This window comes from Prenolepis imparis, unplaced genomic scaffold (assembly GCF_030444845.1).
Source record: "Prenolepis imparis isolate NDT839.2.m4 unplaced genomic scaffold, iyPreImpa1.0 SCAF_9, whole genome shotgun sequence".
Classification (NCBI taxonomy): Eukaryota; Metazoa; Arthropoda; class Insecta; order Hymenoptera; family Formicidae; genus Prenolepis; species Prenolepis imparis.
The window spans coordinates 14,614,389-14,640,955 of NW_028141167.1; the positions used below are offsets into that span (position 1 = coordinate 14,614,389).

Genomic DNA, 26,567 nt, shown 5'->3' on the forward strand with positions numbered 1-26,567 from the left:
ATGATAATAGGAGATTTGTAGCGCATGATCTATTGATCTTCTTTCTTTTGGCATACATAGTTAAATATATGTATAATTTTCTAACGAAAATCAAATAATTGACACCTTCTATATAATGCATCATAGGGGAATAGCTCTTCTAATTACTCGTTCAAAAATGTTCGATGTGCAACAGAAGCTTGTCCCAATACGACATCAATATGTACATATAATACAGTCTTATTAGACATACTGTACGTTGAATCGTAAAAAATTACTCCGACGAAATAATGTAATTTAATAGTACTTTATGATTTCTCTATGTATGCGTCGCTTCACAGACGGATCATCAATGATCGAAGTAATTGCGACCGATAACAGAGGCCGAGATATCGAAGCTATGTGTAATAAATGTTTTACGCGCACAAACTATTTCACTGTCAATTACCAGCTGATGGATCACAAGCCCTGTCTCGATTCGCCGAGACGAATCGCTCGAACCAGTGTACTACCCTACCTACCTATCCTATCCTATCTTGAAAAGTCGACTTCATTCTGGGTCGATCGTCGCTTCGATAGGGGAGGAGAAAGAGAGAGAGAGAGAGAGAGAGAGAGAGAGAGAGAGAGAGAGAGAGAGAGAGAGAGAGAGAGAGAGAGAGAGAGAGAGAGAGAGAGAAAGAGAGGGGGGAGGTTGAAAATGTCAGTAAAGTGTCGCTGTCCAACGAAAAACGCGAGAAAGTGGTCGGTATTCTTCCATCTGGAGCGGACAGCTCAGCCATATATATAAAAGGGCGAATGGGTATTGGTAAATGGTCCATGGTGACGAGGGCTACCGGGCTTCCATCGTGGAAGAGCGACAGGAACATTGGGCGAGGAGAGGAGAGTCAAAGGGGGCTGGAAACGGTGAAATACCATTCATTCGTCGGAAGCTTTCCGTAACTTTCGCGATCATCAGCGGAGGAACGCTTATAGATGGATTCTCTGATGTGTACAAAGTGTGCCATTTTGTGTAGACGTCATACAAATAAGATTCTTCGATCAATTTTTAATGTTCCCAAATACTGATCGTTACAGAACACTTAATTATAAGATTATCATTTATATGTATATATAGGGTGGAACATTAAAATATATTATACATATATATATGGCATGGTCCATCCTAAATCTTTTTTCCTATGTCTTTTACAAAAAATGTTTTGCACAAAAGTTGTTTAATTTTAAGAGAGATACAAGATAGCAATATCAATTTATTTACAGATGGCGCCACTTTTGAGAAAGTGGGTGCTTTCCAAGGACACAGTGCGACACAAAGTATCATTCTATCTTTGTTGTTCACTGGTATTGAAAGAAGATAGAATGATACTCTGTGTCACACTGTGTCCTTGTTGGAAAGCACTCAGTATCTGTCGACTGTTTGCGTGTAACACTAATACTCCAAATTAATAAATTGTATAACTTATGGACAAATCAAGAAAAACTTTAATTGATACATATAGTTGAATTTGTCTCGACAAGACCTACTTTTGTTTTTAAAAAATCGGTTTCTATTTAAAAAAATGATAATTAGTGAATTTCTTGAAAATGGCGCCATCTGTATTATACAGGGTGATTCATTTTAATCTTAACAGTCAAATATCTCGAAAAATATGGGAGATACGAAAAAATGTTTCATACAAAAGTTGTAGGATTTCGAGGGGGACATCTGATGGTGACCTTGACTTTGACCTTGAGATCAAATTCTACAACTTTTGTATGAAACATTTTTTCGTATTTTTCGAGATATTTGCCTGTTAAGATTAAAATGAATTACCCTGTATATATAAATTAATAAGATTTAAAAATTCTGCTAAAAAAAAGTCGCATAAAGTAAGATTTTGTTTTCTTTAAGATTTTGCATTTTTCTGAAGTTCAATTCTTGAAATTTTTGTTTAATCGCTATAAAAAATAATAATTCGTTTACGATATTGCTCGAAATAAGTTGACACCGGATTGATCGAATAATTCGCAAATGAAAGACAGCACAACGAATGTAGGACACTCCATATATATCGACTGTCTTTCGTCTCTGTAATTTCATTCCATTAGCGCGTCAAGCTCCCTTCATGCTTTATTGGCGGAAACCACGGCTTTTTGTCACGCACAGCGCAGCTTCCGACGCTTCGACAAAGTTAATAATCGCAAGCCTTTCGACCTATCCTAGAGCGCTGTCAAGTTATTTCTGTCGTTCGACATTTCTCCTGGAAACGATTAATTGAACATATCATCCCGAAACTTTTGCGCGCCCCGCTGAAATATTTGATATATTTGGACATAAAATTCTGACATAAACTTCCAATGTGTTCAATCTATATAATATTAAATGAAAGAAGAATTCCTGTAAAGTTGGAAATATTTAAAAGTGTATATAGCAAGTATATTAGTTTGACGACAGATATCTTTTTTCTTTCTATCATTGCAGATATCAATATAAACATTTATTTAATAAAATGAAATTTCGACAGATTACAATTTCCTTTTATTCTACTATTTAATACAAACCATTACTTTCTTTATTTTTGTAGAATATTGTCAGAAACGAAATAAGTCTTTGCGTTTGCGTCATTTGTCCTGTGTTTCTCTCGAAAAAAAACCGTAATGATCGCGTATTGCAAAGAAAATTGTATACGTCGCATGTGTGTGTGTGTGTGTGTGTGTCTGTGTATGCGTTATTGTTACATTGAAACAAGTTGCCATCGCATGTTGTAAATATACTTACACGCGATGCCACAAAGACAGGCTACAAAAGAAGGTTGGTGAGAGAAGGAGAGAGAAGAAAATCGACGTCTTAGCTCGTTTTATGAATCTCCTTTCGAGTACCTTTAAAGGCACCATCACACGATTTTATTTTATTTAATTTTTTTCTTTTTTTCCCTTTCGCGCGCTTTACCGCGAGGGCGGGAGCCGTATCAAAGGACATTTAAAAGTCGCACAAGCGACGATTTGAAAGAAAGTTTTTCCCTTAGAATTGCGGAACAAAGGCAGCCGCGCCGGTGAGGCGTGATCTTCTTAACGATATTTAACGGTTGCGGTCGGATTCGACGAATAAAAATAATTTCTCCGTCACGTGATTGCTACGTTCGCGGTGAGCAAAAAGCAGTTGAATCGATACGAATGCGCATACTTGAGCTTCATCCTCTTATTTCGAAATCACTATATAGTGATTCTTGAAAGTATATAGGGGAAAGTCGGGTAAAACCGGGTAGGCGGGTCAAACCGGGTACCTCTATTTCTTCGTGATAGGTATTGTTATTTATGGCCAATTCGTGTTATTAATTATAAATTGATGCCATTATCATTTTGAGATAAACTGTGTCCACGTAAACACGATACTATATTTTTTTGAGAGAAGTTTAAAGTCGAAACAAAAAAGATCGATATCGGAGCAACAATCAAGTCGTCGTGGACTTTACCTATACAAAGTATATATTTTGATAAGTGCAGAACTAAATTCTGTACATATTAGAAAGTATAGATCGCATTAGTTTTCATCGTTTCTTTTACGTCGGAATATACAGCCGCCGTGTTTATTGTTTTTCTCGTGTTGGGGCAAAACCGAGTATCTATGTGTGGGGCAAAATCGGGTACAAAAAATATAGGATTAAAAAATGAAATAATAAAAAAAATAAGAAGACAGTTTATCTTTAGAATAAAAAAAAAGATGTAGTCTGCATATTTTGCAATAATTTGTACTCAATATCAATCAAAGGTTAGATACAATGCATTACATGCCAAGGGTGGGCCCACGAGTTCTGCAGCTATGTAGAGCAAGATATTTGTTTTTATTTGTGATTTTTATTTATAGAGAGAGAGAGAGAGAGAGAGAGAGAGAGAGAGAGAGAGAGAGAGAGAGAGAGAGAGAGAGAATACACACAGAGAGAATTTTCTTTTAAAATTTACCCTGAAAATCATAGTAATCGTGAGACAATATGATATGGAAAGAATTTTAAAAATTGTTTGATTAATTTTACCATACTTTTAGTAAAATTAATCAAACATATTTTATATTTTATTGTGATAGATATTATTATTTTTTATTGTGATAAATATTAATCAGAAAAATTTTCATAAAATTCTTTCCATACCATATATTGTCCGACGATTACCATGATTTTAAAAATAAATTCTAAGAAAAAATTCTCTCTGTGCATTTTTGTATTGTATTATGATTTAAATAAATCAAGATTTTATAATTGCATGGTGATTTACACGCTTTTGAATGAGTACCCTATCGGTAGGGCAAAACCGGGTATTTTGACTACTTCAAAAAAATTTTGTTGTCCTTGGTAAGCAAATATTTCTTTTCAGCAACTAGCCTTATTTTCTCATAGATTAAAGTTCACTAAACACTACTAACGGTTAGTAGATTTTTTTTGTCTTCTGATTTTTTGTAGGAAGACAAATTCAAAAAAGTACCCGGTATTGCCCCATTTTCCCCTGTATATAAATTGTTAAGAGAAAATCTGTATAATATTAATGTCTAATAAATGTAGAATAATTAATATAGAGCGAATAATATTCAAAAGACATCGTGTTTTATTTGTCTATAATTTAATATATATTATTTAATATTTATTTTTTATTACTTAATATTATATATTAGGTACTTAATATAGATATATTATAATGATTAGCGATAGGATTAAATGTCTTACAAGTAGGTTCAAATTTGTTTACTTGGTTTCGAACTCTCTATAATTACTTTAAAGAAAAACTACTTTCAAGTAGACTCGAAATAAGTTCGAACTATTTATATTAAGTACCTCGAAGAACAGTACTTTAAAGTACATTTGAACCTGGATCAACTATATTCAAATCTTTTAAGAAAACTTGAGAAATTGTAAGGGTAGGTGAATGAGTGTATACATAGATAAGATGAAAAGTGTGCGTGTGTGGATGTATAAAAAGTATTATAAATACATGTTTTATCTTAGAGTTCGAGTATTTCCTGTAAAATATTTATTTCTTTACGGTACAAAGTACTTTAAGTACTATTTCGAATTTGGTGTACTTAATCTAAAATCCGAATATAACTGTTTCAGATTCGATTGTACAATATATGAAATATTATTTCTTGTTATTCGAATCCTAGAAAATAAAATTTGACAATTGGATTTGACTCGGATTTTTAAGTTAATATATTGAACTCTTGATCTCTAAGCTTTTTTTGCAACAGGAAATGCTTTTACGCACACTCCCTCCCTTTGAAGGAGATTTGAGGGTAGTGTGGGACTCAAGACCTAGTGCCCAATATACCCGCTAAAACCTGTTAGCAGCCTCGTGCACAAGAGGACTCATCCGCTAATCCCTAACCTAATCTAACCTAACCTAACCCCTAACCCTAATCTATTGTCTAATAATGATTTATATATATTTGTTATTATTTAATAAGAACTCTTATTAAATATTGTGATTTTCTTGTAGTATCGAATAAAAGTGTAGCGATACAAACTCGTGCGTACTCTCTCTAGCAAAGCCAATTCTATCAAAGCTTAACTTCATGAAAGTCGAGAGAGGTACAGCTTTCTTATTATCTTAAGCATTCTCTCGATCGACGCAATTGCAGCGTGAATATAAAGGCGGATAAGTGGACGATTCTGTTCTCGGACTGTGTTTATCGTGGCACGAAGATACTTTTTGCTTATCGAACAACGCCGAACGGCTGCAAGTGCTCCTCATTCGCGAATCCTTGGCCGAAGTGGCTGCGGAATTTGCAACAGCGATGCAGTTGCATCCCATTTGAGCACACGTATGCTCAGCATAATCGAAATGTACTGTCCATGCTCTCCTCTATCTGCTTATCTCCCCCATACCCCCATTTTCCTATTCTCTTTCTCTCTCCCCCCCCCTCTCTCTCTCTCTCTCTCGTGCGTGCGCGTTCTCTTTTACTCCTTCGGGGTAAACAAGCATCCTTAATAATGCACAACACCGATTCTATTCTGGATCAAAGGATCTCTCCCGTGTTCGATCACCGCTAAGTTAAGCGGCTCAAGATAGATATGGAAATTCCGCGGGAAACCGATTTAATGGATCACTCTATATTATTCCGCGAATTTCTGGCGCGCATCCTTGTCTGAAGACATACGGTCTTATCTACTTGCCCTCAAGGACTTCAATTAAACGTAGAACGCGCTTAACATCGACCTCAAGAACGATGGTTATAGCGATTAAATATGATTGCCAATGAGATTACTATAGCTTATTGTTAGATATAATCTTGTGTGTGAATAGTAGAAATATCTTTAAAAAAGATATATTATATTTCAAGAGATATAATATATAGATATATAAAATATATTTAAAGATATACATATATGTATATGAAAAATATATGTATATGAAGAATATTTTCGATTCATAATTTTTATAATGATATTAAAAATATACTAGGGGGCTTTTTATATATTTTTTTATTATTTTTTATTTTTTACCCTCCCCTTCCCACCTCCTCTCTCCACTCCCCACCCTCTCCTTTTTTCTCTCCCCCTTCCCATACCCTCCCCCCTCACTATAATCCCAATTAAATATACATTACAAAAAAACGTGACATAAAAACGTGACCGATTTCAGCTAATCTTTTTATATATAGAGAGTAGATATACCTAATACAATTATATATACTGAAAAATTATATATATTTTTTTTAATTTTCTTATTAGGAAACCTATCTTGTTTTAAAATATGCGCCAAAAGGATATTCTTATCTTAAGAGGGAAATGTAGACGAAATGTAGACGAAAATGTAGACGAAATGGGATTTATTTTTACATTAATAAAAGAACACATTATATATATATTTTATAACACACGGGCAAAGAAAGATCATAAAAAAAGCATAAACATACATATAGACCGAACGTAAGGACGAGATCTAACAATAAGTGAACGATTAAAATAGGTTATGTTATGTTATGTTACACGTTACTTACTCGTGAACACTTCTCTTAAGTCACTCGAGTTTTCTTTTTCGAGCTACTTATTAACACTTTATTCATTCTTCTAATAAACTAAAACCATTCAGTGAGACACTGCAAGAAACACTGCACTGCATTGTAAATTGCAACACCTGATAATCATTGGTATACGTTGCTGCAACAATATGATCATATAACGTCAAAAATAAACGGTCCGCATAAAAAAAAACATACGACCGTTTGTTATTTACAAAGAATATTTTCTTATCTTCGTTTTAGAGGATGTTGTAGAAACACTTAAGAATATCTGTTGAGAAGGATTTTACAGTATACCTCTTACTTTGAGAATACAATCTTTTCATGTAGAAAATGTGTGTTCTATGGTATATAATATATATATAACTTTATTGCTGTATTTATTTCTCTAAATTGAAGGCGGAATATCGCTTAAACCAACCGTTAAATCAGCCAGATTTTTCATTAATTACCATCTCAATTACATTGATACACTTTTGGAAGAGAGAAACGCGGTCAAAGGGCGGATAATTAAATTAGCTTCCCGAATGCGGAATTGGAAATTCCATCGGGTCACTCGAGTTAATTGTACATACGCGTTCGTCCAATTTCTAATCCAATATATGTCGACTATGTATTCAGACTTCTCGGCGTATAGTTTTTACATTTTGCTGTAACTAGATATATGCGCGAGATGCGTATGGAAATTATATTCACGTCGACCTTCCTAATTATATTCAACTGAATAATTGATGATTAAAACTTTTTTTATTTTGCTTTAGGATTTAGAATACACAAATTGGATAAATACTACATGTTTTCTGTATATATTTGCGCAGTGCAATAAGAAAAATTAATAAAGATAGTCAATTTTTTTTATTGATAGAATTTCGCCAGATGTGCATAATTTTTTTAATTATAAGAATATTAAAATAACTATATAGTAGTAAACTTTTGAAATTTTTTATTAATGGAGCATTTTATTATTTCAGTAATACATTTCTTAAAATAAATTTTTTAATTGACGCTTTATCATATTATATACATTTATTATATTATGTTATGGTATTATGTAAATTTATTCATTGTCATTAGAATTTCTAGAGGTGTGTTTTGTGATATTAAATACATTACTATTTTAAAATCTTTATTATTATAATTATGTAAACTAATGCATGCAATTTAATAAAAAGAAAACTTAAGAATCTTTTAAAATTAATTTTTTTAATTTGTATCTGTCATATTTTGATTTTGTCATGTTAAATTTATTATTTCTGAGGTATTTAATTTTGAAATATTTTTTTAGTTTTTCAGTAAAAAATGTTATAAGAATAAATTATAATACAATATAATTAAACAATTGGAACAAAATTACTAATTAAGTAATTAGTTACTAAATATAAACTATTAAAAAGTATTAAACTATTTTAAAAAAACAATTTTTTGGCAGGATAATGAACATTTTAATTATTTTAAATGGATAAAAATGCTACCATTTCATATTCAGTGACTCCAAAAATATAAGATTACATGTATAATGCACGTTTAGCAAAAAAATCAATTCTTTTTATCCATTATCCTTTGCGAATCGCAATTTCATGTCATTTTATGTATTTTAGGAGAATCAAGATTGAAATTCATAACGTTATACGCACGAGTAAAATACATATATGTATACATTATATAAATATATGTATGTACATTACATTACATACATATTACGTATAATGATGTAATGTTAGATTGTAAATATTATATTATATTCTGATATCTCTCATATATTTCTGTTTTATCGCAGAACGTTAGTAAATATCATACTATGTTTTATTGCATGTTATACAATATTATAATATTTATAGTGATAAGATTATGTATTTTACAAGTAGATTCGAATTCTCCATGATTACTTTAAAAATAAAAAACAGTACTTTCAAGTAGACTCAAACTTGAAGAAGATAGATTCGAATCCTTTATAAATACGTCAAAGAACAAGAACAATACTTTCAAGTACATTCGAATGGATCAAATATGTTTGAATCTTTCATGAGTACTTAAAAGTTTAACGTTGTTGCAAATCAAAATGTTGGGAGAATTACGATTTCCGTGGCGCGCAGATTTGACTATGAATTCTTGTTAAATGGATCATTTGAAACAAAAGTTCAAGAGTGGTCAAAGTCGCTATTGCTCATAGTTTCGGAGATATCGATCTTTATTTATCGTAACTATATGAACCCATGTGGAACTTCGCTTTGCGTGGCAAAGTGTATGCGTGGACACAGTGGGTTTTGCCCGCCTAAGGGGGGAGGGCTCCACTACCAAAAAACTAGACACATAGGTTCGGATTGAACCTCGCTTCGCAACATCGTATAATACTATGATTCTTCCAAAAATTTACTTACGCAAGTTATTTCGCTTTTCGAATATTGCGAGAAAAAAAGATAGATATCTCCGAAACTATGAGCGATAGCGACTTTGACCACTCTTGAACTTTTATTACAAATGATCCATTTAACAAGAATTCATAGTCAAATCTGCGCGCCACGGAAATCGTAATCTCCCCAAAATGTTTGCTATCAAGCAAAAATTATTTACATATGTCACTTTTATTATAATTAGAAATTTTTTACAAACAATAAAAAGTGTAACATATTTAATATATAATATTAATATATTATTTATATATAATATATAAATATATATATTATATATTTAGTTTTTTATATAATGTAATATAAATATTATATGATATAGATATGATAAATATTTAATAATATTTCATATTTCTTATGAAACTATAGGTGACTGTAGACCTGGGGAAGGATGCGGAGTTTCAGTGTTCCGTCACCGGTCAGCCACATCCGGTAATCTCATGGGCGAAGGATGGTCTTCCTATACGCGAAGGATCGTCGGGTAGGAGCAAGATTACGGGTAACGATGGCTCGACGTTGCGCATATCTTCTATCGTGCGGGATGACAAAGGGATGTATCAGTGTTTCGCCAAAAACGACTACGAGATGGTGCAAGCCACGGCCGAATTGCGTTTGGGAGGTAAAGGATTTGTTCGATTTTCTACACATCACCCTTTTGTTCGAAACACGTAATCCCTTATTCTCGTAAAAAAGTCGCTATCTAAAAACCGCTTCTATTTTCGATGATTTTTATCAATCGCAAAATTTTAAGAAGTATAAATCAAACTTTAATAAATTGTAGTAAATTAAACCAGCATTTAAAAAACTAAAAGCTAAAATAAAATAAATTTATAAAATATTTTCTTCTTAAAAAAATCACTAATTTAAAAACCACGAATCAATATTTCGACAGTTTTTATCAATCATGAAACTTTAAGAATATGGATCATATTTAATAAATTATTGTGGTAAATTAAACCAGCATTAAAAAAAATTGAAAGCTAAAGATAGAAAATTTAAAAATATTTTTTTCTTAAAAAATAACCAATAATCCTTTTTTTCGACGGTTTTTATCATAAAAATCATAAAACTTTAAAGAGTATGAATCATGCTGAGTAAATTGTGGTAAATTAAATCAAAGTTAAAAATTTTTTTTTAAAAGTAGGAAATTTTTAAAATATAAATTTGTATTTTTTTACTAAATTAAACTAATTTATTAAATGCGTTTATATTATAGAGCGTATTTAAGTAAATTAATGTTATTTTTAATTATACATAATTGTGCGAGATATATCTTGATAAAAGGCACCCAAACGAGAATGGAACTCACTACAATTCCTTCTTTTAATTCTTTTTTTAATTTCCACTTTTTGCCCGAAATAGAAAAAGCTGGGAGATGCTCGAGATACGTTTTCGAGGCATAGTAATATAACGGATGTATTTAAAGTACCATACACGAACTTCGATGGGAAAGGGAGGAGATGGGAGAAAGGGGGTTAAGCGCGGGTGAGCATCCGGACAACTTCAGCGAAGTTTTATGAAAGTTCCCTCCAGAAAATAATAAGACTAAATTAAGGCTATTAACGGTACACCATTAACCGGCGGAAAACTCCTATTGCCAAAGTTTTGTCTCGTCTTTTCCTCCTTTTTTGCGACCTTTCGCAGTTTTTATCGACTGCTCTAAGGTACGAGTCCGTTAAGTACACAGACGCATTGCCCGGAAACCGCCTTATTAAGCTACTGAACGACGATGTATTTTTTAAATTAAGGTTTATCCGCGCGATGCATCCAACTTTTATTATTCAATTACGTGCAAGCACGATAGGAGAAACATGAAATGGCGTAACAATTTGTATCGGAGTACAGAGACAGCTTAAGACTAAATTTTTCGAAAATATTTTTTTGTCTATAGCAAAAATTGATTGAATATTTGCTAGATTGCAGTTATAAGGTGAATGAATTTTTATCAGACAGAGAGAAAGAGATAAATATAAAATAAATTTATCCACTTTATGATTGTAGATTCCTGAAATTACTATATTATTACTTATTACTATACTATAATATTACTATACTCTGTAAATATATATAATATTACCAACATATTAACTTAAAGAACATTTTTTTTTAAATTATCAATAAAAAATGTAGTTTTTTAAATTTTTTGCATCAGTTATAAAATTAGTTTTAAAGAAAAGTATTACTTATCTTGAATGCATCACGGATTAAATTCGAATTTGCTATCCAAGAAAATCAAAAGTTCCGAGAGAAATGTTCGGAGGCGGAAATTCTTGGAGACGTATATCAGATCCCTTTCTTCGCTTTCTCGTTCTTGAGCCAAGCTCCCGTTCAATAGGTGCAATCGAATTCCTTCATCGGTGCAAGTCGATTGTTCTTAGAACTTAGAGTGTTCTCTACAGGACAAGCGACAAGCACGCCGGTACACACTCGCATACGAGATCGACCGAGGAAAATAAGGGCGGCAAGTTAGAGAGAGGAATACTCCAACCATACCGCGAGGGGTTGACGGAGTGAAATGTGCGGCTCCGAGATAAAAAAGGGGGATGAAAGGGGAAAGAAAAAGCGGAGAAAATGCTTAACGAGGGCGATGCATAATGGAGAAAGGAGAAATCCACTAGCCGGCGTGCTGTGAAATAAATACGCGCCATTTGTCTTAGTCAGAGGAGAGGTAAGGGGGAGGGAGGAAAGGGTTTCGGTCGACCGGAGAGAGAATGGAAAGAGAGGGTGAGAAGCGAAGAGAAAGAGCGAGAACGAAGAGAGGGACCGCGCGAGAATCGCGGGCCAAGACGATGAACGTGGACGAATATTCCGTCGTCGTCGTCGTCGTCGTCGTTCTTCCTACACGTACTCGTCGTCTTTAAAATGTTGGCAGAGACGATGGGCAGTGTTTTCGTGCGACATAATCCATTACCTTAAACGACCGCTGTCGCTTTCTCGACCGTCTTAAGATGCCCGTGCGAGGACGGATGCGGACCCCTTCGGACCTTCACATTAGTTTTCGCCGTCTCCGTATCGTTTGAATTGAAAGGATTATAAATAGAGAAACTCGGGACTGATATAGAATTGTTTTAGCGGATATTGTACTCACAGCAAGCGTAAAATTTCCAACAACTTATAAATCAATTTCTAAAAAATAAAATCATACTTAAAATGTAAATATAAAATAAATATAAATATAAATAAAATTATAATTATATTTATAAATATAATTAAATATAAATATAATTCGGTTCAATTTGGCAATCTATACTCCCAGTTCTTTAAAAAATGCCTTGATTAGTTAATCAAATCCATACCTTTTCTTTTCTCTCCATCATCAAACCCCTCCCTCCCCTTCTTCCGATCCGATCATTATATAAAGGAAGATTCTACAAGGAACAAGAAACAATTCAGTATCAGGTTGTTCCTCCTTGATGAAGTGAGCTGAAATGTTCATGAAACGTTGAAATCAAACAAAAAGTCTACGCGGTCAAATCTGAAAGCCATTTCTAAAGAAACTTATAAATTTTGAAGTCTTTATTGATTTGCTTGAAATCTTGTATCTACATTGATTCTTTAAATTTTGAAGAACAGAGAAAGATGAAAGAGAAAAATATTAAAGCTCGAGTTAAGTTAGGTTAGGTTAAAAATCATAACTTTTTTAAATGAGTTGTAAATCTTTTATTTTAAGCAGCTATTTTGCTGTCACACATAATCTCCGACAAATATTGAAAAAACATTACTGTAAATATATTATTATATAATTATACATCGATGTTTCTTCTACTCTCTTCACGACTCGCCTTAAGGGGATCCTAAACGTGGTCTTGCCTTACTGACAGAAAGTGAGGTTAAATTCGACCATAAATCTATTTATTGGCTATATACAGATTGTTTTTTACCTAAAATTATAACGCTTCGCGGTTTGTTAATATTAATATTTTAATTGTGCGAAAAGATTGATCAATCTGTATATATAGTCAATCAAAATATATAAAGAGTTGTAGAGAGTTGCAACTCCTTATATTTTGATTGACTATACAGATTAATCAATCCTTTCGCACAATTAAAGTATTAATATTAAAAAACCGCGAAGCGTTATAATTTCAGGTAAAAGACAATCTGTATAGCCAATAAATAGATTTATGGTCGATTCTAACCTCACTTTCTGTCCGTAAGGCAGGACCACGTTTAGGATCTCCTTAACAATAAATAAGATATAACGTGAATCCGTCAAAATTAAATCGTTCTTTCATAACTGTGCGTGATGAATCGTGTATGAGCATCGTATATAAAATTAATAAAAAAATTCCTGAAATATTTTATTTTTTTCGGAATAAATGGAATATATGAAAATATTCCACTGATTGTTTTTATCGCAATTAAACGATATCCCAGTGAAAAAAGCTGCTGGCAGCAAGTCGGAAAGTGGAACGATGAAACGGAGATCGTGCTTTAAATCGCCAGCAGCAGCAGCAGCAGCAGTAACACATACACACAGCCATCTGGCATTTTCCTTCTTCCCGCAAAAAAATAGAGAAAAAATGAATTGTTTCAAATGTAAAATACTCGCAATATAAATCGCGATTTTCGCGACGGTATTCTTATTTGAGAGATATTTGAGAGACATTGCCGTATAAACATACATATTTATTACATTTACTCGAGTCGCGATACACGATACGGAAATCGTTACCGAGAGATACTCTACCGAACAATTTACGAGTTCGTTTTAATGCGATTTGCAATGCCGCGTGTGTCGTCGTCGTCGGCGGCGTCATTGTCGTCGTTGCGATGTGAAATGCGAAATAATTGGACGGCCTGGGTAAGCCTCTTATGTAACAAGAGAAAAGAATCAAAGAGGCGAGGTTCCATAATGATCATAAATCGCGTTAGAACGGCGGCAGAAGGAAGGAGAGTAGAAAAAAATATATACAGGGTGTTTACGAAATATTTGAATAAATTTCTAAGGCGTATTCCTCACGCCAAAATAAAGAAAAAAGTTTATATCCAGTCAAAAATGAGTGGTTGCGAAATTATAATAAAACAAAAATGTTATTATTAAATAATCATAAGTAAGCATAAATTCTAACTCATAAGAAATGCTCAAAATGGCCATTATATTTGATTGAAGATACCATAGCCATTGACAAGACGGAGTAAGGAATGTTGAATCATTTCAAAGGTTTCGTGACGATTTCGTATAATATCACAAGCATTAATAATGCATTGGCGTAACATCTCTTTGTTATTATTAGGTTAGGTTAGGTTAAGGTAAGGAATATACATACTAAGGTTAGATTAGAAATATACTAGACGTTTTAAATATCTATAAATAAAAAGCTGACTGTCTTAAGTCAAATGACGGACATTTTGGACATTTTTTATGAGTTAAGTATTTATTTAATTATATGATTATACTTAACAATAACGTTAACATAAACTATTGTTTTACTATAACTTCGCAACTACTTATTTTTACGGATATATAAACTTTTTTCTTTATTTTGGCGTGAAAATACGCCTTAGAAATGTGTCCAAGTACTTCGTAAACACCCTGTATTATATATATATATATATATATATATATATATATATGTTATAGAAGAGGAAAAGATTTTTACCGACGGTATTTTTACAATTTGTTTGACGGTACAAAGGATGCGCGCGATGAAACGCGCGGGCAAAACTGGGCAGAAAAGCTGCTAATCCGTGCGACGAAATAGGCGCTTTTGAGCGCGAACCAAATGAGAACGTAACTGAATCAGCATCGCCGCTAAAAGCAAAGTTTTTCCCGCTGCGATTGTAATTCTCTCGACTGCCGATGTTACAAGCAAGTCGGAATACGCACGTTTATACACATTTACATAAATCAAATGTCGCGTGCTCACTGAAAAAATTGCATTCTCATTTAAATAATTTCCCATTTATTTTTAGAATACCCCGTTCTAAAATAGATACCAAAGAAATCCGTTTGTCTTACGTCTTAGGAATCCTCTAAAAGATTAGTATCAGATATTCCTAATTTAGAAATTGTAGACAAAATGGGATTTATTTTTATTAACAAAAGTACACTATTTGACAGCACAAGGAAAAGAAAGATAAAGAAAGCATAGACTTAGTACATATAGAATATAGACCGAACATGGGGCACCAGACCCGGGTTCTGAACGATTAAATTAGGTTATGTTATGTTATGTTACACATTATTTAAACGCTCCTTTTAAGTCGCTTAAATCTTCTTTTTCGAGCCATTTATTAACTTCATCAATTCTTCTAATAAACTAAAACCATTCAATGACAAACACTGCACTGCAGTATAAATTGCAACACTTATTTGCAACAATACAATCATACAACGTCAAATAAACGGTCCGCATAAAATTGTTATTAACTAAAAATATGTTCTTAGTTTTAGAAAATATTCTAGAAACATTTAAGAATATCTGTTAAGAGAAGTTTTACAGTATACAGCTTTCTTACTTCGAAAATACAATTTTTTCGATGCTATTATTACATTTTTATTATTGTGCTTTATACATTATGGATCGAGGGAGACGTTTGTTCGCTTTAATTCTATAGTGATTTAGAAGAGCCACAATTGAATCTCTTTAAGAGAAAAACAAACTCAAAATATTTTTTTAAAAATTCTCTATATTTCTTAAATATCTTTATATGTGAATATTGTTTTTTTTTTTTAGAATCGTAAAATGTTACACGAAACAAAATAAGATATTATTATTACAGTCTCGAAATTAAATTATAACAATTTTTTGTTTGTATTCTTACAAAATTCGAACGAAAAAATCATTTTGGTCTCTTGGCAACTAAAAAGTATTGAAAATGACATCGTACTAAAACGCTTTATTGTAATTTTGTATCGACTAATATATCGAATCGAGCACATCTCTCTTGTTCTTTTTATCATCTTTCGCGCCCGCTTTATGCGCCTTAATCGAAAGCTACCGCTGCAGCACTCGATTAAAGCTAAAATCGCGCGGGTCAGCTTGAAAAGGGTCGAGAAATTTTGTCTGAGATGCTTTTAGTATCTCTTAAAAAAAGAAGTAATAATAATAATAATAATAATAATGAGGAATTTTATCGTTCCAAGATACTGCTGCCATCGTGTTCCCATGTGTTCGCATTCGACAATCTGGCTTAAATTAATTCCACATAACAATTTTCTTTCTCTTTCCGAATCACAGGCACAATTCTGACGAAGAGGACAGCTTTAAATCGCGGTTAGTACTAATGGACATTGATGTAATAGGATCTCGGGCTAAGTTGCGCGCTGATGGTCGAGGTTAACTAATCCCGGATTAGTAATTCGCTGCGTTATATTAGATTAGAGTAACAGAGTGTGTGCAATATATACGTACGGAATATTTTGCATCACTAAAGTTAATTTCTAAATCTATATTTATTTATTATCACATAAAATAATCGATATTTATTTTTAATTTTTCAACTATTTTCAAGTTATCATACAAATATATCATATAAAATATAAATCAAGGTTAAAGAATTTTTAAACGACCAACTGGCTAGTGAAATATAATAGATAAAATATAAATATAAAATATTATATATTTATAATAATAAAATTAAAATAATGAAACTAAAATAATAAAAGATAACAATAATGATAATCTAAAATTTGTAAGTTTGTTCTTCTTTTCTTATCACTTTAATGTCATTTGATTAGTCGTTTATTTTACGGGCGTAATAAATTTTAGAAAAAGATCATATCTTTCTTTGATCTTGTTTCTAATTAATTTTCACGAAGATCTAATCCATTAATATCGTCCGTAGGTCAATAATTTTTCTTTAACGATATTTGCGATATATATACCTTTTACGCGCCAGCAATATAACGCGATATTAAATGCTAGAGCGTCAAATAATTTTCCGGTCCTGATTCTGGCAAACTTCCCCTTTGTTGACGGCGCACATCGTCGAATAGATAGTCTGGTCCGAGATAAATAACGAGGAATCGTGCTCGCGATGGATCGCGGGCAACGGTCACTGTTTGCATGCATTAATGACACAAAGCTCGATGTGTAATAGCCTGGCGCGAAGCGATTGCGCGAACGCGCGGATGACGATGCAGAATCGAGCCGTTGCTGCAAATCTGTCAAGGATTATACATCGCGCGAACGATGAGAGCGATACACACAAACGATGCGTCCGCCAAAACTGACGGAAACATTTGCGCATCGATACAAGAAGCGTGTGATTCAATAATGGCCGCGAGAAAAAATAAAAGTACTGGAAATGTGATGCGTTCTTCTCCGGAGAGAATGCGAATAATTTCAATGTGAGATATTCTTCCGACTAGTTTGGAATCGATTAACTTTGGTTCAAAAGAACAGGAGCTTTCAATAGCTTTTGAGATTATGAACAAAAATAAAAAGCTTTTCCCTAAAGTAGGACACGTCTTTACTTAATGGAACTAAAAGCCTGAAATTGTATCATGGGCAGGTAATAGTTAATCATTATTACTTGTGTATGTATAGTATGTATTTGACTTTTTTATTTAGCTCAAACCATCATATGTTGAGGAATTGGACACACACATTTTATAACTTTGCTCGATGAAATTAAGAAATACATTGGAGCCTTTTTTCATGTGGGAAATGCATTACGCATATCCCCGCCCCTTGGGGGAGGTTTGGAGGTTATGTGGGACTCTCTATTTAACAGGCTTATCCACGGGCCTAAAACTCACACGGTGGCCATCCACGCGCATATTGAAGGCTCCCTGGGAACTGACAGTATCATTACTTCCGGGGAAATACATTAGAGCCTACCAAAAAGGCAGATCGATTATCACATTAGAGAGAATATACAATTTCACTTTTTTCACAAGTTTACATCTCTTCCAAGTCTCAATCACTCTATGTCTCGCGTTTGCTCCGTTCGAAAAACTCGACATATGCCATATGTACTTTACGCATAAAAAAAAATCAACTTTGCTTTTTGGAAATGTATCACACTCGGCGTACATCGTACACCTCGGCAATCCAATCTCAATCTGCGAGTTTGCATTCTCGAATGGCCGCGTCGCATAGAAAGTGCAGTCGGTCGTTCGCGCTGACGACGGTGCAACACAATGACTCTCGTGTTCGCGCGACGAGATAATATGAGACGCGAGGCCTCGCGAAACCCGGGGCGTGGCACGCGTGCAATGGCGCATTCTGATTTACGCCATGAACAAACAGCCGCGGCACGAATCAACTAGGCTAACCCCGGCTACGTCGTCTCCACCTCTTCTCCGCTTCCCTTCCTCCCTCCATCTTCTCTACCGGGTTATTGTCGGGGTCTATAATTTGGGGTTAATTCACCGGGCGGCACTCGAGTTCAGGCGTCAAACCGCAGATCGATAGTTCCGCCTGCGCGCACCGCGGAGCTTGTCATGTAAATGTTGCGTGCATTATACCCTCTGCCCTTCTCCTCTGTCCCTCTTCACGCCTTGCGGCGACCCAGGGCCATTTCTACGGCGATACCCTCGCAGGCGGGCAGAGGCAGGCTCTCCAGAGCGTATTTGCGTTGCAATGCACCTGATTTCAGGTACGCGCTCAGCGGCATGTCAACATTCCGGTGGAGGCCTAACTCGAATGCCCCACAATAGATCCGATTGCGTCAATGAGACAGCCTCAGAATCTCGGCTTAGTAAAGATGAGTGTTCTTTAAGGTCGTGATCTAACCTTTCGAATCGTCTACATCTGTAATGCACTAAAAAAGTTATTATATTCTCGTTTTAAGAATTTCCCAACTTATTTTTAGAATACCATGTTCTCTAAAACAGACGTCAAAGGATCCTTTCACCTTAAGAAGGGAATTCTCTAGATTAGTATCAGATTTATAAAAATGTAAATAAAATGGCATTTATTTTTACATTAACAAATAAATATATTATTTTACACAGCACATAGGCAAAGAAAGGTCATAGAGAAAGCATAGACATAGTACATATATAGCACATAATGCACCTGGGTCCTGAATGATTAAATTCAGATTCTAAATGATTATGTTATACATTATTTGCTTGTAAACTTCTCTCAAGTCTTTTTTTTTCGAGCTACTTATTAACACGTTACTTCATTCATTCTTCTAATAAACAAAAACTATTCAGTGAAAAAACACTGCACTGCACTGCACTGTAAATTGCAACACTCTATAATCATATACATTGCTGCAACAATATGACCATATAAGGCCAAATAAACGGTTGGCATAAAAAAATATACAACATTGTTTGTTAACAAAGAATATATTCTTAGTTTTAGAAGATATATTCTAGAAACACTTAAAACGATCTGTTAAGAGCGAAGATTTTATAATATATGTATATCCTCTTTTACTTTGAGAATACAATTTTTTCGGTGAGTGAGAAGGAAAAAGATTTTCGAAGAAATACAATTTTTGAAATAACATTTACTGTAATAGTATCATTATTGTCTTTAATTTTCAAAATTATTATTATTATCTTCATATTTTGTTTACATTTTTTTCTATCTTGTATCTTGGTATTGCGGTTGTTTAGAAACACAAGCTTGTTTGTGCACGAATAGCAGTCTGAGAAATTCTCTCTTCCTTTCTCTCTCTTCTCTCTCTCTCTCTCTCTCTCTCTCTCTCTCTCTCTCTCTTTTTCTCTCTCTGACTGCACAATTTGAGGAAAATCCCGACTATTGCAAGGAGATTTTCCGTGAATATTCCCACTGTTGCGCGAGTTATATACAGAATGGATTTAGACTGCACTACACACGAAGCACGCTGCAATTTCGAAATTCTTGCAGCTGCACCTAGTCGCGTGCCAATACTATTTCGCATGTGGTAATATCGTTACGCTATTCAGTGTAAAAGTAAGCATTTTTTACTTAAATTTACAACCTCTTTTTGATTACTGTCGCAGTAATCAAAGAGAGGTTGTAAATTGTCTAACCTCTTAGAGATTTCATTAATACATATTAATCTATACAATTAGATGAAATTATTAAATATTAGCTTCCAAATGGGATCATCCTTTGATGATACAATTTTACGAAACTAAATTAATTAATATTATTTTAAAAAGTATAAATTATTAAAGCAAATTAATTTTTCAAGTAAATATAAACGTTTGAAATATATTACATCAATATACAATACTTTAGGACTTGTAAGAGAAATAATATTTATTAACAAAATTTAATAAAAATATTTAGGAAACATACGTTTAGATAGAAAAATTAATTCTTTCTAAAAATTAAAAGCAATTTTAAATTTTAAAGAAAATAATTTGTTTTTATTCATCGCATACGATGTGAAAACAAAGCATTAACTTACATATTCTCATTTTGATATTTACAAAAGATGCCCCCTTTCCATTTACACACACGTTTTATATCAGCGAATACAAAATACCTGTCAAATAAAAAAAAATTCTGAATGGAATTTTTGAAAGAATTCGCAATATTCTGTGATATGAAATTGTATAAAGCATGTGTAGAAATGAGAGAACGACACGTGAAACATTTTTTAAAGTTTGTTTCCCTAATAAATATCAATAAGAGAATGTATAGAAAATTTCTATTTTCACATTACATGTAATAAATAGAGACACCAAATCATTTGCTTTATATTAAAATTGAAAAAACGCTTCTAATTGTAACATGGTTGATTTTTTCAAATAATGAAAATAATGAAAACAATGTAACTTAATTAAAGCAAAGATAAATTTTGAATTAAAAGATAAATTTTGAAATTAATATCAAATTTAATTTTCGACGCAAATTATAATTAATAAATAGATATTTCCTGAAGCACTCGTACGTAAAATATTTTCTTTTATATTATATTTTGTTTATACTTTTTTCTCTTTTTCTCAAAATAATAACGATATGAATAAACAAATAATTTTTTAATTCACAATAAGATTATTTTTAATGTTTGAATTTCTTATCGCCTTTCTAGACGCAGCGCCTCAACTTTTGTACAAGTTCATTGAGCAGACGATGCAGCCCGGTCCTTCAGTGTCACTCAAGTGTATCGCAATGGGCAACCCCACGCCGCATTTCTCCTGGACACTGGATGGGTTTCCTCTTCCGCAAAACGATAGGTAAAACGAATAGTTTGCCTCACAAGGATCTTCGTCTGCCTCAAACGATGGAAATAGCGAGTGTGATATAAGATCTCCCGTGGCTCGATCTTCTGATAACCGCGTTTTTCTCTCTCATTCTTTCTCCGTCAAATGGAAAGTTTATGGTACCAAAAATCGACGAACGATGTACATACACGGAGATTATTCGCGGTTATTAACCTTAGGGTATTACACCGGGATCGTCCGTCGTGGGAAATCGGTGTGGTAGCGGGATTTCTATCCGAGCGGGATTTCCTCGTGGGAGAGCCTCGATAGGCCCCTGCGGGCTTCGATTCTCTGAACCAATTGAGAGGAAAATTACCAATCACGCTGTTCAGTCTGGACGTTTTTAAAAGCCGACCAAATTCCGAAGCGATGGATTTAACGGGCGCTCGCATAAGTCGAGCAGACGGTCGATAATTCCGCGATCTCGATGATTATCGCCGCAAGCGAGTCGCGATAAGAATAATCTTGTTCAAAAAAAGAGATCATTTCTAAGAAAAGTTATCTCTTTGGGAAAAATGTGAAGCTGTCTATCATGAGAAATACATTTTTTGAGACTAAAATATAAAGACTAAAATTAAACTACGTACCAGATGTAAAGATTTATAATAAATATTAATTTATAAGTTTGATATATCTATAATACTGCAGAGAATATATGTAAGCTGACAAAAACTTATTAAGAAAAAGATCAGATCCTAGGATAGAGTACCAGTAGAGTGACAATATTTCTTTCTACTCGGAAAAGGTCTACAATATTTTACTTAAATATCGAAAAATATTATTTATTTGTTTATTTTGAAAAAGGTGAAATTATTTATTTTGAAAATGATAAATATTGATTAATTATATCATATTTGGAAACATATATTGATTTTTTTCAAACCTAACCTAACCTAATCTAATCTAACCTATATGATACATCTTTGTTTTGAGACAAGAAATTTTGCAAAAAAATTTATTGCTTAAAATTACTTGCAAATGTCTAACGTTGATAAACGGTAAAAAATTCTCGAATCTCCGTCGACAATATTGATTTACGCTTCACAAGCTTCGAGATTCATTCAATAAAATATTTTCAGAAATCTCTTCGAAAGATCGCCGTGTATAGCAGGCAGATAGGGTAGGTAGGCAGGTTAGTAAAACAGCGGTGATTTGCTTGCAGATTCATGATAGGCCAGTACGTGACGGTACACGGCGACGTGATATCCCATGTGAACATAAGCGCAGTGCGGGTGGAAGACGGCGGCGAGTACAGGTGCTCGGCGGTGAATCGCGTCGCGAAAATGCATCACGTGGCCCGGCTCAATATTTACGGACTGCCTCATGTGCGACCGATGGGCAACTACGCCGCCGTGGCCGGCGAGACGACCGTCATCAAGTGTCCCGTCGCGGGCTTTCCCATCGCCAGTATCACCTGGGAGAAAGGTTCGTCGTCATATCAATCAGTGGTTTTCTAAATTTAATTTTTTTTTAAGAAAATTAGCTGTTGTTCCGAAAGGAACACTTCGAGTTTATGGCCTTTTGCCCTTTTGCGCCCTTTTGCGTACTGAAAATAGATACCAAAATAATGTAATATACACAATTTCAGCCGCGGCAAATTATTTTTTCCAAAGTTTGTATCTACAAGTAAAATCTAAACTAACTCAATTACAGTAAAAAAATTTTTTTTTTAATCTGTTTGTTTAGAAATATTTTAATTAACATATTAACAAAAACAAAAATAAGTAAACTACAATAATAATAATAATAATAATAATAATGATAATAATAAGCGAGGTTTCATATGGGTTTACAACTTTCCATGCGAAGCAAGATTTTACATGGGTTTACAATTTTTGCACGCAAATCAAGGTTGAATCCAAACTTTTTCTTTTTTTTTCTAATTTTTTTAGTAGTGAAAAGCCCCCCGTAAAGGGAGGCGGAACTCATTGTCTTCATGCGTACACTTTTTAATGCGAACCGAGGTTCAACTCAAACTTATATGTGTCTAGTTTTTGGTAGTGGAGCCCCCCGTAAAGGGAGACTGAACTCATTGCCTCCACGCGTACACTTTTAATGCAAAGCGAGGTTCCACATAAGTTTATAACTTTCCACGCGAAGCGAGGTTTCACATGGGTTTACGTCTTTTTACGCAAAGCGAGGTTCAACTTATAAACCTATATGATGAGTGCTGTCTTATTCACATTTGTTAATAACTTTTGAATAAATAATAAGGGATAGTTAAAATCTTTTGAATGTTATTCAAGATGATAATTTTAACAACATATATCAAGGCCACAACAGTGTTTCGTTGCTCCGTTTAACGTTTGCCGATTTTACTTTTAGGTAAAAACTTTGGAAAAAATGATTTGCCGCGGCTGAAATTTTGTACATTACATTATTTTGGTATCTATTTTTAGTACGCAAAAGGGCAACTATGGAACTTTTGTTCAGGAAGTCAAAACCTATATATCAAAAATTCAGCCAATTTGACCGAGACCCCAAATCCATAAGAACCGTGTGGAGTCCTTTTAGAAAACTTTTAAATTCTTAAAGTGTCGAAAAATTTTTGAAAATTTTCAAGTTTTTGGAAAAACTTGTCAAAAAAAAATTGTCGTACGTTTCTCTCCTTTTTTTAAATAAATACATACTGGATGGAATGAATGAATGAATGAAATCCCTATTCATATTAAATATATAATGAAGTATATCGCATACGGAGAGATTATTAAATATAATAAAGTAATATCGCATATATATGTGTGTGCGTGTGTGTGTGTAGAGAGAGATTATAATGTAAAATTTGCGAGCATAATTTCAATTAGTTTGATGGTTCCAAGAATTCCTAGCGAGAACAAAAGAGGTGATAATATTGCTAAAGGTATATTTTTACATATTTTTAATAAATAAAGGAGATATGGACTGCGGAGTGTGTGAAAACCATTGGATCAAAGAAGATGAAATTTTTCACAATACGATTCTTCCATCGACAAGATCTTTGCTTTACTATTTTATTACTCGCCTTTAACTCTCGATACTTCGGAATCTTGGGTTTTCCGCGAATTTTTGCCTCTCTATAGCGAGAAATTGAATTATTCAGTTATTCTTTCGATATTAAAAACCGTCTTTCTCGACGTCAAGTAGAAGATCTCTTATTCCAATAGCGTAGTAGAGAAAGACACACCTATGTATTTCATATGTTATATTTGTGTCATATTTCCTGTAAAGTATCGTAACAATTCGACGAAAGTCGCATTGTGTCGCATCTCAGCTAAAATAATCGCGGAATCTCGAGACAATATGTAGCATTATTTTCCAAAATACGCCGATTATTGATCCATTACATACCGTCTTTTATCGCTTATCTTTAATATCTGCCGCTCGCATTTAGGGTGTGCACAAATATTTTCGTGAATATCGGCGTACTCTACTTCATCGAGCAAACCGCGACGGAAACCGCTCTCTTCGCTCTTTTCCCGCTTTAATGAAGTCCTCCGACCTTTGCGCTGCGCGTCTTTTATTTGCCTTGCCGGATGGTGGAATTAAACGCTCGCGGAGATTAAAATACTTGGGATGCTGCAAAGGATGCGTAAATAAGTTAACGGGCTGCGTCTTGGACTTCGACGGGAAGGTCACGCTTTGCCGAGAAATTTTCTTCGTCTGCCTTCGGGAGATCTTTAGAGAGAAGCAAGAGCGGTGATGCGCTCTTCCCGTTCGTCCCTCGGGTGGCGTATAATCCCGAGAAGGGGGGTGAGGAAAACCTTTTTATTTCGATCGAGGTCGCGAATCGTCCCGAAGCGACCAACTTCGGGCGCTCTCCTTCTCGTCATGATGAACTCGACTCCGGAAAAGTTTCAAACGATCGTTGCGCCAACTTTCCACCCCAAACTTCCGTCGACGTCGCGACGACACGCGACGACCATCCACGGCCATCTGGTCCATTTAGCATTATAAGCGCAGTGCTTTTTAACGATTTACGAAAAATATAATGGCGGAAGGATTTATTTGTGTTCTCAAAAAAAAAAAAAAAAACGTTTTTACTTCTGTTTTTACAATTAACCCTTTATTCTACACTTTTATGTAATGCGCGCATTTAATTTTTTATCGCACGTTATTCTTATATACGTTGTATGTTATGTTCTTTGTATTGTAATTGTTGAAACACTTATAATAATGATTTATATTAGTATTTTATGAGAGAATTTCTACGCGTGAATCGCACAGTCAATCGTAGGGCGACCATGTTGATCTTCGTCTGCTTGTCTCTGGCACTCTGGCTTCTGGCCTCCGTTGACGTCACTCCGTCGACGTCTGTTCGTTGATTGTCCGTTGATCACCGTCGATCGATTGTCATACATGCAGCCGTAATCATGCGTATAACCGCGCATAATCGCGAGCATGTCGTTGATTGTGATTGGCCATCGTCGGCTACATAATCGCGCTTGCTGAGCGCGCGAATATCTCAATATTGTAAATATCCTGCGAGTGAACACTTTATGTATTATACAATAAGTGTCCTGTGAAAAAAAATTTGGTATTCCACAAACATCGATATTTTTATAAAGAGCATTTACAATTCATGTATGCACATATTTTGTGTATTCTTATGATTTCATATTTCATATATCTATGGCTGGAATTCATAGTCCATTTTATATTTAAGATTGTCTCAAGTCTGGTCTGAGGTTGACTTAAGATCCCATTCAACCAATCAAATGGCTGCGTAGCATCTTAAGCTTGGACTTAAGACGATCTTAAATATAAGATCGGACTATGAATTCCGGCATATCTTGTTGCGTTTGGTATTATATTTAAATATGATTGTACATCTGTTTGTTGTAAACCATTGTACGATGCTATTTTGTGTTTAACTGTTTCTTCTTAAAATATATATCGCGCACACCAAAGCGACTTCAGTTCGACAACAATTTCAAAGTCGGTCACCGGTTATGAAAGCATATTGAACACTCGACTGCATCGCCGTAACGTCGCCAATGTGGTGCGAACTCAGTGGAAAACCGCATTTCCACAATGCTACGGTCGCGCGCGGATTGCGTGGCGAGCAGTGAAAAGCAAATGCATAATTTAAACTCAAATATCGCACCTC

The 26,567-nt window shown here is 34.1% G+C and overlaps 1 protein-coding gene across 5 annotated transcripts in view; it reads left to right on the forward strand.

Annotated features, from left to right (window-relative positions):
• LOC145941191 (cell adhesion molecule Dscam2) overlaps positions 1-26,567 on the forward strand; it is a 224,625-nt gene that overhangs the window by 159,673 nt on the left and 38,385 nt on the right. For all 5 annotated transcript variants that reach the window (XM_083047129.1, XM_083047128.1, XM_083047131.1 and 2 more), the window contains exons 7-9: positions 9,745-9,994; positions 21,310-21,454; positions 22,644-22,906. In XM_083047129.1, the coding sequence (XP_082903255.1) occupies positions 9,745-9,994; positions 21,310-21,454; positions 22,644-22,906 (658 nt within the window). The remainder of the gene's footprint in view (positions 1-9,744; positions 9,995-21,309; positions 21,455-22,643; positions 22,907-26,567) is intronic.